This window comes from Mauremys reevesii, linkage group 10 (assembly GCF_016161935.1).
Source record: "Mauremys reevesii isolate NIE-2019 linkage group 10, ASM1616193v1, whole genome shotgun sequence".
Lineage (NCBI taxonomy): Eukaryota > Metazoa > Chordata > Testudines > Geoemydidae > Mauremys > Mauremys reevesii.
The window spans coordinates 34,650,729-34,668,846 of record NC_052632.1 but is presented as its reverse complement, the minus strand read 5'-3'; the positions used below and the strand labels follow the sequence as shown (position 1 = coordinate 34,668,846).

The following is an 18,118-nucleotide window of genomic DNA, read 5'->3' as shown; positions in this document are numbered from 1 at the left end:
TTGGGTATGCCTACCTACCCCACAATTATACCTTAATTTGCACTGTAGACATACCCTATGGGGAGCAGAGTGCAGGGAGCCTGAAATGTACAGTAACTCCTCACTTAACGTTGTAGTTATGTTCCTGGAAAATGCGACTTTAAGTGAAACGATGTTAAGCGAATCCAATTTCCCCATAAGAATTAATGTAAATAGAGGGGGTTAGGTTCCAGGGCAGCTTCCCCTACTCTGCAAGCACCAGAGTATGCTCCCTAATTGATCAGCAACAACAACAAAACAACGTTAAGCGGGACGACTTTAAGAGAGGTGTTACTGTACTATTGCTCATGCATAGCCTCCACTCACATTGTCACAGTAACACAACAACCCTACAACCCTGCTTCCTATCCTGAAATGGCTTCCAGGATCCAGGCCCATACAGGGCCTCACATGATTTAATCTAGAGCATCTTTATGATAAATCTTCCTGTAAAATGAGAGATCAAGAGTCTCACTGACCAACTAGTATGGCATCAGACGAATAATGAAGGAAGGAATGGATTTATTGAATCCAACTGAGTCCCAAGCAGAACAGACAATAAAATAAACAGAAGACCAAGAACGAAAATAAAAACAAATAATAATCTAGCTATTACTTATAAGTATTCTATTTACCTAACATTGTTAATTTGAAGACACAGACTCAATTTCTAGAGATAAATATGACATTGAGATTAGTGAGACCAGGCTAACCCAGGACAATCGCTGGGAATTTAAAGGCAGTTAGCAATATTGCTAAGGGACAATACTGAGTCTTAACTGATTTAGTTTATCTTTGTATTTTTGGCCCTTTTCTCTGGTGTCTCTTATCTGAAAAGCCACTCCAGCTCCACTTTCTGCTGTTGCCCTGCAGGTCTGCAGCAACATCTAAGGACAGCTTGATTACCTTTTTGTCCTTATCTTCCATCCAAATTGCTTTTATGCTGGCTGCCAAGCTACTTAATTTAAAGGACCCCTTTGTGTTTACAGCCAACTAACAAGAAAAACAGAGTCAATGAGATTTGGTCAATTTAGTTGCCAGGTAGCGACTCACCTATTTCTAGAGAGTATGTACCCATGAATTTAATGCTGGGGAAAGGTGCAGAATTGAGGAGACTTCTGTTTATCCACAGAATGGGTAGAGCATAAGAAGGAGCAGAGGAGGCTTCCACTAATGAGCCTCTTCCCACAGCTAGAGTAATCACCTCTACAGACAAGAAACCAGATAGGTCTCCATATCCATTCAGTCTTTGACATCTTGTTGAGACTTCCTACTAGGGTACACATTAGAATAATAGAATATCAGGTTGGAAGGGACCTCAGGAGGTCATCTAGTCCAACCCCATGCACAAAGCAGGACCAATCCCCGACTAAATCATCCCAGCCAGGGCTTTGTCAAGCCTGACCTTAAAAACTTCTAAGGAAGGAGATTCCACCACCTCCCTAGGTAACCCATTCTAGTGCTTCACCACCCTCCTAGTGAAAAAGCTTTTCCTAATATCCAACCTAAACCTCCCCCACTGCAACTTGAGACGACTACTCCTTGTTCTATCATCTGGTACCACTGAGAACAGTCTAGATCCATCCTCTTTGGAACCCCTTTCAGGTAGTTGAAAGCAGCTATCAAATCCCCCCTCATTCTTCTCTTCTGCAGACTAAATAAGACCAGTTCCCTCAGCCTCTCCTCATAAGTCATGTGCTCCAGCCCCCAATCATTTTTGTAGCCCTCCACTGGACTCTTTCCAGTTTTTCCACATCCTTCTTGTAGTGTGGGGCCCAAAACTGGACACAGTACTCCAGATGAGGCCTCACCAATGCCGAATAGAGGGGAATTATCACGTCCCTTGCTCTGCTGGCAATGCTCCTACTTATACAGCCCAAAATGCTGTTAGCCTTCTTGGCAACAAGGGCACACTGTTGACTCATATCCAGCTTCTTGTCCACTGTAACCCCTAGGTCCTTTTCTGCTAAGGTTACCAGATGTCCTGATTTTTTGGTCTTTCTTATATAGGCTCCTATTACCTCCCACCCTCGTCCCAATTTTTCACATTTGCTGTCTGGTCACCCTATTTTCTGCAGAACTGCTGCCTAGCCACTCAGTCCCTAGTCTGTAGCAGTGCATGGGATTCTTCCATCCTAAGTGCAGGACTCTGCACTTGTCCTTGTTGAACCTCATCAGATTTCCTTTGGCCCAATCCTCTAATTTGTCTAGGTCCCTTTGTATCCTATCCCTACCCTCCAGCGTATCTACCACTCCTCCCAGTTTAGTGCCATCTGCAAACTTGCTGAGGGTGCAATCCACACCATCCTCCAGATCCTTAATGAAGATATTGAACAAAACCGGCCCCAGGACTGACACTTGGGGAACTCCGCTTGATACCGGCTGCCAACTAGACATGGAGCCATTGATCACTACCCATTGAGCCCAATGATCTAGCCAGCTTTCTATCCACCTTATCTTCCATTTCTCCAGCCCATACTTCTTTAACTTGCCGGCAAGAATACTGTGGGAGACGGTATCAAAAGCTTTGTAAAAGACAAGGAATAACAGGTCCACTGTTTTCCCCTCATCCACAGAGCCAGTTATCTTGTCATAGAAGGCAATTAGATTAGTCAGGCATGACTTGCCCTTGGTGAATCCATGCTGACTGTTTCTGATCACTTTCCTCTCCTCTAAGTGCTTCAGAATTGATTCCTTGAGGACCTGCTCCATGATTTTTCCAGGGACTGAGGTGAGGCTGATTGGCCTGTAGTTCCCCGGATCCTTCTTCTTCTCTTTTTTAAAGATGGGCACTACATCAGCTTTTTTCCAGTCATCTGGGACCTCCCCCAATCGCCATGAGTTTTCAAAGATGGGTCAGAAATAGGAGGGAGCGTGGGTTATAATGGCAGAGAGAAAGGAGGGTCAGGGCAAAACTGGGAGGCAAGATCAAACCAGTATCTTAGATGCGAGAAGTATGGGTAATAAGCAGGAAGAACTGGAAGTGCTAATAAATAAATACAACTATGACATTATTGGCATAACCAAAACTTGGTGGGATAATACACATGATTGGAATGTTGGTGTGGATGGATACAGCTTGCTCAGGAAGGATAGACAGGGGGAAAAGGGAGGAGGTGTTGCCTTATGTATTAAAAATGTACACACTTGGACTGAGGTGGAGATGGACATAGGAGACAGAGGTGTTGAGAGTCTCTGGGTTAGGCTAAAAGGGGTAAAAAAAACAAGGGTGATGACATGCTAGGAGTCTACTACAGGCCACCTAACCAGGTGGAAGAGGTGGATGAGGCTTTTTTTAAACAACTAACAAAATCATCCAAAGCCCAAGATTTCGTGGTGATGGGGGACTTCAACTATCCAGATATATGTTGGGGAAATAACACAGTGGGGCACAGACTATCCAATAAGTTCTTGGACTGCATTGCAGACAACTTTTTATTTCAGAAGGTTGAAAAAGCTACTGGGGGGGAGCTGTTCTAGATTTGATTTTAATAAATGGGGAGGAACTTGTTGAGAATTTGAAAGTAGAAGGCAGCTTGGGTGAAAGTGATCATGAAATCATAGAATTCACAATTCTAAGGAAGGGTAGAAGGGAATACAGCAAAATAGAGACAATGGATTTCAGGAAGGTGGATTTTGGTAAGCTCAGAGAGCTGATAGGTAAGGTCCCATGGGAATCAAAACTGAGGGGAAAAACAGCTGAGGAGAGTTGGAAGTTTTTCAAAGTGACACTATTAAGGGCCCAAAAGCAAGCTATTCCGCTGGGTAGGAAAGATAGAAAATGTAGCAAAAGACCACCTTGGCTAAACCGCAAGATCCTGCATGATCTAAAAAATAAAAAAGGAGTATAAAAATGGAAACTAGGACAAATTACAAAGGATGAATATAGGCAAACAACACAGGAATGCAGGGGAAAGATTAGAAAGGCAAAGGCACAAAATGAGCTCAAACTAGCCACAGTAATAAAGGGAAACAAGATGACTTTTTATCAATACATTAGAAGCAAGAGGAAGACCAAGGACAGGGTAGGCCCACTGCTCAGTGAGGAGGGAGAAACAGTAACAGGAAACTTGGAAATGGCAGAGATGCTTAATGACTTCTTTGTTTTGGTCTTCACTGAGAAGTCTGAAGGAATGCCTAACATAATGAATGCTAATGGGAAAGGGGTAGGTTTAGAAGATAAAATAAAAAAGGAACAGGTTAAAAATCACTTAGAAAAGTTAGATGCCTGCAAGTCACCAAGGCCTGATGAAATGCATCCTAGAATACTTAAGGAGCTAATAGAGGAGGTATCTGAGCCTCTAGCTATTATCTTTGGAAAATCATGGGAGACAGAAGAGATTCCAGAAGACTGGAAAAGGGCAAATATAGTGCCCAGCTATAAAAAGGGAAATAAAAACAACCCAGGAAACTACAGACCAATTAGTTTAACTTCCGTGCCAGGGAAGATAATGGAGCAAGTGGTTAAGGAAATCATCTGCAAACACTTGCAAGGCGGAAAGGTGATAGAGAATAGCCAGCATGGATTTATAAAGAACAAATCATGTCAAACCTATCTGACAGCTTTCTTTGATAGGATAACGAGTCTTGTGGATAAGGGAGAGGTGGTGGATGTGGTATACCTAGACTTTAGTAAGACATTTGATACCGTCTCACATGATAGTCTTATCAATAAACTAGGCAAATACAACTTAGATGGGGCTACTATAAGGTGGGTGCAGAACTGGCTAGATAACCATACTCAGAGAAAAAAGAACAGGAGTACTTGTGGCACCTTAGAGACTAACACGTTTATTTGAGCATAAGCTTTTGTGGGCTACAGCCCACTTCATCGGATACTCAGAGAGTAGTTATAAACGGTTCCCAATCCTGCTGGAAAGGTATAACAAGTGGGGTTCTGCAGGGGTCTGTTATGGGACCGGCTCTGTTCAATATCTTCATCAATGACTTAGATATTGGCATAGAAAGTATACTTATTAAGTTTGCAGACGATACCAAACTGGGAGGGATTGCAACTGCTTTGGAGGATAGGGTCATAATTCGAAATGATCTGGACAAATTGGAGAAATGGTCTGAGGTAAACAGGATGAAGTTTAATAAAGACAAATGCAAAGTGCTCCACTTAGGAAGGAACAATCAGTTTCACACATACAGAATGGGAAGAGACTGTCTAGGAAGGAGTATGGCAGAAAGGGATCTAGGGCTTATAGTGGACCACAAGCTAAATATGAGTCAAAAAACGTGATTCTGGGATGCATTAATAGTTGTGTTGTGAGCAAGATATGAGAAGTCATTCTTCTGCTCTACTCTGCGCTGGTTAGGCCTCAACTGGAGTATTGTGTCCAGTTCTGGGCACCGCACTTCAAGAAAGATGTGGAGAAATTGGAGAGGGTCCAGAGAAGAGCAGCAAGAATGATTAAAGGTCTAGAGAACATGACCTATGATGGAAGGCTGAAAGAATTGGGTTTGTTTAGTTTGGAAAAGAGAAGACTGAGAGGGGACATGATAGCAGTTTTCAGGTATCTAAAAGGGTGTCAATAAGGAGGAGGGAGAAAACTTGTTCATCTTAGCCCCTAAGGATAGAACAAGAAGCAATGGGCTTAAACTGCAGCAAGGGAGGTTTAGGTTGGACATTAGGAAAAAGTTCCTGTCAGGGTGGTTAAACACTGGAATAAATTGCCTAGGGAGGTTGTAGAATCTCCATCTCTGGAGATATTTAAGAGTAGGTTAGATAAATGTCTATCAGGGATGGTCTAGACAGTATTTGGACCTGCCATGAGGGCAGGGGACTGGACTCAATGACCTCTCAAAGTCCCTTCCAGTCCTAGAATCTATGAATCTATGAATAAGATAATGGCCAATCGCTCTGCAATCACATCCACCAATTCCTTTAGCACCCTCGGATGCAGTGCATCCGGCCCCATGGACTTGTGCTCGTCCGGCTTTTCTAAATAGTCATGGACGACTTCTTTCTCCACAGAGGGCTGGTCACCTCCTCCCCATACTGTGCTGCCCTGTGCAGTAGTCTGGGAGCTGACCTTGTTCATGAAGACAGAAGCAAAAAAGCATTGAGTACATTAGCTTTTTCCACAGCCTCGGTCACTAGGTTGCCTCCCTCAGTAAGGGACCCACACTTTCCTTGACCTTCTTCTTGTTGCTAACATACCTGAAGAAACCCTTCTTGTTACTCTTAACATGTGAGTTATGTTGGCTTTTTGTGATGTGTCCACCAGGAACTGGACTGAGACCATCTACCACTTCACAGCAGAGGATGTGGGGGAGATCCTCACACCCAAGCCATTATTTTTAGGTGACAAATCTGAGGAACTGTCCCAGACTGAGGTGTCAATACAAGACATTTTGGAACAAACTGATAAATTAAACAGTAATAAGTCGCTAGGACCAGATGGTGTTCACCCAAGAGTTCTGAAGGAACTCACATATGAAGTCACACAACTACTTATTGTGGTATGTAACTAATCACTTAAATCAGCTTCCACACCAGATGACTGGAAGATAGCTAATGTAATGCCTATTTTTAAAAAAGGCTCCTGAGGTGATCCTGGCAATTACAGGCTGGTAAGCCTAACTACGGTACCAGGCAAATTGTTTGAAAGTACAGTAAAGAAAAAAATTATTATATGCACAGATAAACATGAAATGTTGGGGAAGAGTCAACATGCCTTTACTAAATAGAAATTATGCCTCACCAATCTATCAGAATTTTTTGGAGAAGTCAACAAGCATGTAGACAAGAGTGATCCAATCTACATAGAGTACTTTGACTTTCAGAAAGCCTTCAACAAGGTCACTCACCAAAGGTTTTTAAGCAAACTAAGCAGTCATGGGATAAGAGGGGAGATCATTCCATGGCTCAATAACTGGTTAAAAGATAGGAAACAAAGGGTAGGAATAAATGGTCAGTTTTCACAAAGGAAAGAGGTAAATAGCAGGGTTCCACAAGGATCTGTACTGGGACCTGTGCTGTTCAACATATTCATAAGTGATCTGGAAAAGGGAGTGAACAGTGCGTGGCAAAATTTGCAGACGATATAAAATTACTTGACAGTTAAGTCCAAAGCAGACTGCAAAGGGATCTCACTAAATTGACTGGGCAAAAAAAGGCAGATGAAATTCTGTGTTGATAAATGCAAAGTAATGCATATTGGAAAAAATAATCCCAACCATACATACAATCTAATTTAGCTGTTACCACTCAAGAAAGAGATCTTGGAGTCATCGTAGATAGTTCTCTGAAAACTTTCACTCAATAGGCAGCAGCAGTCAAAAAAGCTAACAATGTTAGGAACCATTAGGAAAGAGATAGATAATAAAACAGGAACTATCACACCTTGAATAATTTGTGCAGTTCTGGTCACCCCATCTTTAAAAAGATACATTAGAATTGGAAAAGGCGCAGAGAAGGCAACAAAAATGATTATGGGTGTGGAACAACTTCCATACAAGAGATTAAAAAGACTAGGGGCCACCTGATTAAATTAATAAACGACGGTTTAAACAAACAAGAGGAAGTACTTCACACAACACAAATTCAACCTGTGGAACTCATTGCCATGGGATGTTGCATAGGCCAAGTATAACTGGGTTAAAAAAGAATTACATAAGTTAATGGAGGACTGGTCCATCAATGACTATTAGCCAAGATGATCATGAAACCCCATGCTCTGGGTGTTCCTAAACTTCCAACTGGCAGAAGCTGGGACTGGATGGATTACTCTAAATTGCTCTATTTTGTTCATTCCCTCTGAAGCATTTGACACTGGCAATTGTCAGAGATAGGATACTGGATTAGGTGGATCATTGGTCTGACTCAGTATCACCATTCTTATGTAATGATTTTAGATAGAACACTGAGTGACCATCATATGTTAACAGCTTCTTGCAGTCATTATTTACCTGGTCTAGATGTGAATCAGTAACCCAGTAGTGAAAAGGTCTGTTACCCATTACCAGTCTCCCAAGACATCAAGCCTCTTGGAATAGTGGAGGGAGGAGTTTACTACTGTTTATTGTTTGGAATACCCCTTCAACAGTTTGAAAATAGAATCTCTTCAATGGCGTGATGGATTTTTAAAATAAATATATTTAGAATCTGAATACTTCTCGCCATTTTCATGTGCAACAATATTTGGGGTCTCAGCTATTTGACAGTGTCCTCTCCCTGCCAGCCTCACTCAGACATTAGTAACTGTCACAGGTCACTCTGCTTTACACTCCTTTGTTCTTCTCTCAGCTTTATTGTTTTTCATCATCCATGTCATTAAGTCTGCTGCTGCTCTTGGATCAGTGGTAGAATTATTTACATTGTTGAATCAACACAAAACTGCAGTGAGAATAAGCCTTAGATCTATTGCTGGGATCATTCTGGTTCTTATGGTAATGTCAAAGCTGGTGTGGCTTCAGGAATCTCAGCTTGATAGAAATCTTTCTTTATAATTTATCTATCCTCATTTTATTTACCACTTCACTCATTTTATGTCATCTGTAAATTTTATCTGCAATGACTTTATATTTTCTTCCAAATCATCGTAGGGCCAAGAACAGATCCCCCTGAAATCCCACTAGAAACATCCCCACAGAATCAGAATTCCCTATTTACAATTAGTTTTGGCAATCTATCAGTTAACCAGTTTTTAATCCATTTAATATGGGCCTCATTGATTCTGCATATTGCTAGGATCGCTGTTTATTTTTATCAGAATGACATGTGGGACTAAGTCAAATGCCTTGCAGAATTTTAAGTATATTACGTCAACAGTTATTTTTATCAACCAAACATGTAATCTCATCAAAAAAATCTATGTCAAGTTTGCTTGACAAGACCTATTACTCATAAAATCATGTTGATTGACATTAATTTTGCTACCATCCATTAATTCTGTACTGACTGAGTTCTATATCCGCCTTTCTATGATTTTGCCTAGGATCATTTTCAGGCTAACTGACCTGCACTCATCCAGGTCATCCCATTTATCCTTTTCAAATATTGGTACAGCATTAGCTTTTCTCCAGTCCTCTGGAACTTTCTCAGTAGTCCAAGATTTGTTAAAAATCAACAGTAGTCGTTCAGAGAGCTCCTCGCCAATTCTTTTAATACTCCTAGGTGCAGGTCATCCAGTTCAGAGTGGATGAGAGCCCCCACCTGTACTAGCCCCAATAGTGGTATAATCCAAAATAACAATTCCATTGGCCTGATTAATAGAAAAAGATTGTCAGAAGACTATTACTTTACCCATTACTTGTTCTTGGGGTTTTAAAACAGCTTCTTAAATCTGCACATACCCAAGTCCATCTTAGTTAATAGTTATAATGAATAACATAATTGCGTGAAATACTGTACCATGTCATATTTTATGTGATTATTAATATAGTCAGAATTGTGCATTTTAGTGATAGACCAGTAGACACAGAAAGATTTCTAATGTTATAAAAGGTAGATTTTACATTATATGCAATGGTTTTAGGCAGCCAGGAGTTTGAGGTATTCCTGAAAGATTAATGAATAAATCCTAATAATAGGACTAACTTTATACAGTATAGATTTATAAATGTTTTTTCCTTCTTTAGAATGAACGTGAACAGATCATGACCACAAATGTCTGGCTAAACCAGGTAACCATCCCGTGCGGATGCTATTGCCATGTATCAACACATTGCTTTCTTGTTGTCAGTATGACTTGACTGACACAAAATAACTTACATCACTGCTGTACAATACTTTCTCTAGGAATGGACTGACTATCGTTTGGCTTGGCAGCCCTCTGACTATGAAGGCATAAATAAGCTGAGAATCCCTTCTAAGCACATCTGGCTGCCAGACATTGTGCTTTACAATAAGTAAGTCTTGATACAGAAAATGTTGCAAAGATTTTAAACAGAAACAAAAATCCTATTGATTTAGCAAGGAAAAAAAACCCAAATCTTTTTCTTTTGCAGGGAAAATAAGCTTACAGTAAGCTTAGAATATTATTTAAATGAATAATATTGTATACTTCACAGTGAAAAAATCTCTCCAAGGAAAAGTGGTAGATCCCTGTTCAAATCCCTTCTCATCAGGAAGAGGGGGAACTAGAACCAGTTGTCTCCCACATCCAGGGTGATTACCCTAACCATTGGGCTAAAGGTTATACGGGTGGTCTTCCTCCTTATCCTCCCAGCTGTTTTGTGTGGAATTAGGTGACCGCTGAGCCCACATATCGGATCAGGTCCTGCACTCAGTTTAGGTGCCAGAACATGTCTTCCTCCCACTTCATGGATCACTAGCACAGATAGGCGGCTCCCTGCAGCCCAGACTTAAGAACCTCTCTCTGAGAGCAAAGCAGGGCAGAGGACACACTCCTCTGGTCTGGTCAGCATCTCCCAGTGCCTAGTATAGGTGGCTTCCCACCTAGCATGCTGGCTTTTGTGAATTGTATTCTAAGGACCCTCTCTCTCCCCATTCATTGTATAGAGTGGCAGGTGCCTAACTCAGGTTTTGTGGGTCACAGTGTTGTTTCTGTGATTTTCTAGACACCTAAAAGTTCTGCGTTGTGATGCTTAGGGTCACACCTAGAGTCCTTTGTAGATCCAGGCCGATAGAACTAGCATGAAGAGATAAAATGAATAAGGTAAAGAGTTTCTATGTTGCTCAGTACCAGGACTGGCAATGGATTAAAGAGCCTTACACTTCTATGCTGCTAGTTGTAATTGCCCCAAGCTGTCAGTGATTCAAACATGCTTGCCTCTGGTGGCTGTTAATTACCTACATAACATGGCTTTGGTGGTCTCAGTTGACTTCTGTTCTCTGGAGTTGTCAGACTCGCACCTTTAAACTGTAACAGACTAGGAGAATTCTATATATTTATATAATTATATATATACTCTGCACATCAGTACTCTGTGTCACATGCTGTATTGATGTGCAGAATTTATTTGGCTGTTTATTTGTTTCACACTTTACTTAGAAGAAAAATGTTAATACTTTCATGGCTCTTTATTAACAGTAAATAATTACTTATGCCTATTTCTAAAAATTATGGCATATAATTTCTGCTTCAGTAAGTAGGTGCAACTCAGTTGAAGTCAATGGAGCTATTTACATCAGTGGTGAATCTGATCTGATTTTTTTGCTCAAGACAGATTGCCTCTAAATTATATATTTCCCCCCTTATTTTCTTTAATAAAAATGAAAAGGAAAAATATAAAAAGTACTGTAGTTCAGACAATTTCTCTCTTACTATATTTTCTCTTATCTAACTTTAAAAATTGACTAACCCAATTTTATTAAAAATGACTGTCCTACTCAAGGTTTTATTCATGTTTGTTAATTTACAGAGAAATAAAGTGATGAATAGTTACTCTTTTCTAGTCTCACCGTGTCCTTCAATAACAGGATCAGTTAAGTTTATCAACAGATACTTATTTGGGAAATAGCGCTGCTTGAGTGAATGACATATCTAAGCAAAATAACCTTGAGATCATTTTAACAGCCTTTTCCATTAAATCTCAGACTGATTATACTTTCAGGAGTATTTATTTGTAGTCATGCCATTTTGCATTGCTGCCCTACCAAATATCATAAGCTAAGCGGCATCAAGCTGTTAGTCCAAGAAGCACTAAAGTGCGTCAGGAAGTGATGTTCAGCATTACTTAGGGAACACTCTTCCCACTGAACCAGTGACCCACCTCAGTGATGGAGGACACTCTTCTGGTACAGCTTGAGTCTTTTGGATGAGACACAAAACCAAGAGAATTTGTGGGCACTAAAAATCCCACAGGAGTAAGAGCAGGAGCTGTAATCAAAATTATCCTGCCTAAATTACAGCTCATGTAATTGCATTCATTCTGCCTCTGTTCCCCCTGTATTCCCAAGTGAATAAAGCATTCTTCTTCACTTCCTGCTCAAAACTGTTTAAAACTGTTGCCATGTGCTGTTAATGGCTCTGTTCCAAAGCAAAGGTGGCTGCATTTTGGTGATGGGTGATCTTAGCTTTACATCTCTGTACACATCCCAATGGGGTGTAATAATGCATAATTAATTGTTTATAAAATATTTTGTGATTATTGGATGAAACAGGCCCTAGACATGCACGTTATCATTAATAAATTATATTGTCTAAATATTGGCAAAAGGTTGAAAAATGTGTACGTAATTTTCATTGTCAAATTATAGATACCTGAGGATTGGGTTTTATCACTGAAAGGGGACAGAAGTTTAATTCTAGCAGAGATAGTGGGACCTCTTTTGGATTCAGCAGAGGGGGCTGAGAATGTACTAGTTTGTCCTTTTCTGTATTTTGAACCCATGTTCTGTCTCTTCACCGTTTCTTTATTTTTTCTCCCATTTTCTCAGCGCGGATGGTACATATGAAGTTTCCCTGTACACAAATGTGATTGTAAAGAACAATGGAAGCATTTTCTGGTTGCCTCCAGCCATCTACAAGAGTGCCTGCAAGATTGAGGTGAAGCATTTCCCATTTGATCAACAAAACTGCACACTGAAGTTCCGCTCTTGGACATATGATCACACAGAAATTGATATGGTACTTAAAACTTCCATGGCAAGCATGGATGACTTTACACCAAGCGGAGAATGGGATATTGTAGCACTTCCAGGAAGAAGGACTGTAAACCCCTTAGACCCAAAGTATGTTGATGTGACATACGACTTTATTATTAAAAGGAAACCTCTTTTTTATACCATCAATCTTATAATTCCCTGTGTGCTTATTACATCATTGGCTATCCTGGTGTTCTACTTGCCTTCAGACTGTGGGGAAAAGATGACCTTATGCATATCTGTACTGCTTGCCTTGACTGTGTTCTTATTGCTGATCTCCAAAATTGTCCCTCCAACATCACTGGATGTCCCACTGATTGGGAAGTATCTGATGTTTACAATGGTATTAGTAACATTCTCAATAGTTACCAGTGTCTGTGTACTGAATGTCCATCACAGATCTCCCAGCACCCACACTATGCCCCCATGGGTAAAGGTGGTTTTCCTTCAGAAACTTCCAACTTTTCTGTTCATGAGACGCCCAGAGAATAACTCTGCAAGGCAAAGGTTAAGCAAGCACAGAAAGAATAAATCTGATCATCTATGCACTGATCCAGCCAACCTGTACAAAAACTCCACCTACTTTGTGAACACAGCCTCTGCCAAAAAATACGATTTGAAAGTTACTGAGAATCTGGATAACATCAGTGGCCATCAAGATTTTAGGTTAAGATCTTCAATGAAGTTTTCTCCAGAAGTCCAAGAAGCAATTGATGGAGTCAGTTTTATAGCAGACCACATGAAAAATGAGGACAACGACCAGAGTGTAAGTAGCAGGAGAAATCATTCCCATCTTTCCAAACCCCAGTTTTCTTTCCTTTGATGTCTCAAATAAGTGTATTCTTCTTCAGAAGAGAAATAAGAACACAACCCTCTTCCTTAGTGTTAATTTTTATAGAGATCCTAGCTATAATTTTCATAGTCAATCACTGTGTAGTATAATACATTTCTTTTCCTATAAATTTCCTATGAATAACAATTTGATAAAGCTGATATTGTTCTAAAAAACAGTGTGCCAGGCAAGAATCTGAAGCCCACAAACATTTATTGCTTTGGGGTGAAGGGAGATGGAGATGAGTTAACGTTAAACAAACTGTGTTTTCACATCAGCAAGGTAACGGGGTGTAGACCCCAGCTAGTGTGTGGCAGGGAGAGGGTTAACATTCAATACCTGTTCAGAGGAAACACCATATAATTGGGCCCATAATGAATGGACTGCAGGTAAGCCAGCCATGAGCATGGCTGGGTTCTGCTAGAGCAGAGGTGGGCAAACTACAGCTGGCAGGACCCTCCTGCCCAGCCCTTGAGCTTCCGGCTGGGAAGACTAGACCCTGGCCCAATGCTCTGGGCAGCAGGCTGCATGCTCCTACCGGAAAGTGCAGCTGCGGAGCCGCGGCCCGACCCAGTGCTCTGTGCTGCGTGGTGGCATGGCTGGCTCCAGCCAGGAGGTGAGGCTGCCTGTCCTGGTGCTCTGGGCGGTGTGGCTGTAGCGCCACTAGCCGCCAGTGCTCCGGGCAATGTGGTAAGGGGGCAGGGAGCGGGGTTGGATAGAGGGCAGGGGAGTTTGGGGGTCTGGGGCGGGGGTATGGATAGGGGTTGGGTCGGTCAGAGGGCGGGGAACAGAGGGGTTGAATGGGGGCAGGGGTTCTGGGGGGCAGGAAGGAGAGGGGGGTTGGATGGGGCAGTGGTGGAGCAGTCAGGGGCTCCGGGGGCGGTCAGGGGACAGGGAACGGGGGGGTTGGATGGGGCAGGAGTCAGGGGGGCTGTCAGGGGGCAAGAAGCAGGGGGAGTCGGATAGGAGGCAGGGGTCGGGGGCCAGGACATGCCTGGCTGTTTGAGGAGGCACAGCCTCTCCTAACCAGGCCTCCATACAATTTTGGAAACCCGATGTGGCCCTTAGGCCAAAAAGTTTGCCCGCCCCTGTGCTAGAGTAAGTTACTTAGGGCTGGGCTACACAAAGTAGTTTAACTAAATGGGTTTAGAAATGCATTTAGTTAGATTGGCACAAACCCCTTCTAGGAACACTATTATTTTGCACTAAAAGTGCCCTCTATCAATTAGCTCTCCATACCCTGTTTGGGTGGTTGACACATGGTGGTCATTATGCTGCCTCCCAAAACCATTCAGAACTTTCTGGCAAGAGTGTGGCTAGAACCATGATATTCATACTGCAAAAGCTGAGGCTTCTTTCACTTGAGCAAAAGGAGACTCTCCATCAGCTATAAGCAGTATAGGACCCATGACACACATTTGAGCAGTTCCGCTGCCATCCTGTAGTGGTACATACAGACACATTCCATTAGCTAGTACATTAAAGTTCAGAGAAGTATCCATTGAATAATGTTCAGCAAAACTCAGAAAGCTCAGATGAACACCCATGAATTTCCCCAACACCTACCCTGCAACCATGAAAAATGTCCTACCCTCCTCTTCCCCAACTCCCAATCTAGCCTTAGGTTCTCCATTACTGCTCTGTCTTCCTCTTCTCTTTTTAATATACAGGTTAAGTAGTCTGAAAGCCTGGCTCCTTTTTAACTTCAGATCTTGCAGGAGCCCCTCATGAAGCCACACTGGTGACTTTCTTGCATTTTCAAGGAACTAATTACTGGTCAACAGAAAAAAGAAAGATCAGATGCTAAATCTGTAAACATAGCCTTAAGTTTAAACAAACTGAAATGGACTTGATGTGCGCAAATGCTGAAAAATGCTGAAAAGGTGTTTCAATACTATCTGTGCTTTTGTAAAGAACTTGTACTGGATATTAAAAAAAGAGTGCAGGGTACTGGACTAGATGACCTCCCAAGGTCCCTTCCAGTCCTATGATTCACAAACTCCCTGTCCTCACCCTAGACTAAAGAGCAATTATCCAAGGTATTGTAAGTTAGACATTAATTAAATGCTTTCTGCACACAAGTCCGTTGACATTAACTTAAAGTGCCTAGTTACAAACCATTGTTTTCTAGATTCAGAATTCTAATCTCTGCTTTTTCCATTAATTTCATGGTCTGATAACGACTGTTCATGTACTTACAGTATATTCTCTTCTCAGAAGCATGTAACACTCATTAGCAGCAATGGGAGGTACACGTGGGCATTGAGGGGGAAAATATGTAATGGTCTAGTACAAGGCAGGAGTCAATTGGGAAGTACTGTAAAGTCGTTAAGAGGAAGAGTTCCCATGTGTAACTAGAGTCAATTATAAAGGAAAAAAGAAAAGTGATTTAAAAAGATTAACACTTTCGCTTTACAACTCACTAGTATGCCTGCAGTCACTGTAGTGTAAGAACTGAATGTAAGGAGAGGGGGTAAAATCCTGGCCCCATTAAAGTCAATGGCATACTTCCCATTGTGACTTCAGTGGGTCCAGGATCTCATCCACACTGGACAGGGATTTGAGTACAACCAGCAGTGCTAACGTGTATTAAAACACTTGCATACTGAGAATCAAGATCAACTACAGAGTTCTTTTCTTAAAAGCAGTAAGTATTGTTCATTCCTGTTAATTGGGATGAATAGTATCAGCAAATTAAAATTCACACACAGGAGTTTACTGGATTATGCTGACGGACTATCCAGTCTGGCACCAAGCATTCAGTAGTGATCAATACCTGATGCTTCAGAGCAAGGTGTAAACTATTTCTAGTGTTATTCACCAACTGTCCGGGACCCCTGTGGTGATCCTGAACCTTAAGATTTATTTTCTCTTATTTTCATATACAAACTACAAATATTGAGCATCAACAAAAGAGATGGAGATGAACATGGTAAATTGCTATGAATCTTTAACTGGCTTTTTCTTCCAGGTCATTGAAGATTGGAAATATGTTGCCATGGTAGTGGACAGACTGTTTCTCTGGATATTCATCTTTGTTTGTGTCCTTGGGACTGTTGGGCTATTTCTCCAGCCACTTTTTCAAAACCACTCTGCTGCTGCGAGCCCTTAACTCTCATTTAAAACTGTAAAATGCTTACACGGATGCTGAACCTGATTCTGCTCCCAGTTCCACTAGTGTAAATCCAAAGCAATACCAATGAAGTCAGTTGCGTTAGTCAGGATATATACTGGTGAACTGAGAGCAGAATTTGGCCTGTGTTATCATGATGTTAGGAATTTTCTAGAAGACATTCTTTTCTTTTTTAATTTCATTACTTTTGATGAAATATTGGCTCTTTTTTCAATATGTTTAAACATTTTATAGAGAAATGTATTTATTTCTACAACTTGCCAGTTTTCCTCAGAGTGCACCAGGATCATTATTAAAATTATTAAAATTATGCCACCTTGGGAAAGACGTGTTTCCATAAGATCCTGCAGTTCACATTGCACAATTTTGCTGTTTCAAGAGAAACAATTGCTACGGTATTTATTTCCTTAAAATGCATCAAAACTCTGTGTTTGGTTTATGGAGCCCAAATCAATATATGATAAACATATTTATACACTCTGTTCATTGGTGAAATCTAAATAAAATGTGAAAAACTCTCCTTTAAATAGCCTTACTTCCAAAACGTTCCAGTAGCCTTTATAACTCAGAAAAGGGAAATTGATTTACAGCAAGGGGGAGAGATAGCTCAGTGGTTTGAGCATTGGCCTGCTAAACTCAGGGTTATGAGTTTAATCCTTGAGGGGGCCACTTAGGGATCTGGGGCAAAAAATGGTCTTGCTAGTGAAGGCAGGGGGCTGGACTCGATGACCTTTCAAGGTCCCTTCCAGTTCTAGGAGATTGGTATATCTCCAATTACTTAAATTTAAAACCACAAATCTGAAGCTCAAGAGGGAAGTGTATAAGGAGCAGAGGCAAATGGAACTTGCAGTCCAACCTCTCTTGAGTCACCATCTATGGAAAGGAGAGCAGTGCTAAAATGGGGAAGAAACAGCAAAGAAGAATCAATCCAGATTGACCATCCTGTTTTACTGGAGTAAATTATTTTTGGGCATGAGTGTGGATTAAGGTATTTTACAATGCAATCCTCAGAAAATAGCTGAGAAAGTACATAAACATGTCTTAGGGACTGGAGATTTGGGGGCCTGATTCTCCTACTACAGGATAGGACTTACCACCTACTGTCTTTATTAGCTGTTACTCACCCTGCTGCAGGAGAACTGCATTTTTTTGTGCTGGAGCAGTCTCAGCTTCATCTGTCAATATCATATGTAGTCACTTGAGCACCAGTAAGCAACACCACTGAAACAAATCACTAAGGTGCATCAGTGTTTCCATAGGAGAAGCTCTAAACTGTTGTTTCTATGTGAGCTTAACAGAATACAGTAGAACTTCAGAGTTATGAACTGACCATTCAACCACACACCTCATTTGGAACCAGAAGTACACAATCAGGCAGCAGCAGAGACCAAAAGAAAAAAAAAGAGAGCGAGCAAATGCAGTACAGTACAGTGTTAAACGTAAACTACTAAAAAATAAAGGGAAAGCAGCATTTTCCTTTCTCATGGAAGAGTTTCAAATCTGTATTAAGTCAACGTTCAGCTGTAAACTTTTGAAAGAACCGCCATAATGTTTTGTTCAAGTTACAAACATTTCA

The 18,118-nt window shown here is 41.2% G+C and overlaps 1 protein-coding gene across 3 annotated transcripts in view; it reads left to right on the top strand.

The window, feature by feature from the left end:
• The window catches only part of CHRNB4 (cholinergic receptor nicotinic beta 4 subunit), a 31,263-nt gene extending 14,252 nt beyond the window's left edge, over positions 1 to 17,011 (top strand). For 2 of the 3 annotated variants that reach the window (XM_039493357.1, XM_039493359.1), the window contains 4 exons: positions 9,607 to 9,651; positions 9,767 to 9,876; positions 12,371 to 13,343; positions 16,381 to 17,011. In XM_039493357.1, the coding sequence (XP_039349291.1) occupies positions 9,607 to 9,651; positions 9,767 to 9,876; positions 12,371 to 13,343; positions 16,381 to 16,521 (1,269 nt within the window). In that variant the 3' untranslated portion in view covers positions 16,522 to 17,011. The remainder of the gene's footprint in view (positions 1 to 9,606; positions 9,652 to 9,766; positions 9,877 to 12,370; positions 13,344 to 16,380) is intronic. The other variant, XM_039493356.1, reaches the window with a different exon arrangement.
• Positions 17,012 to 18,118: the final 1,107 nt, after the last annotated feature.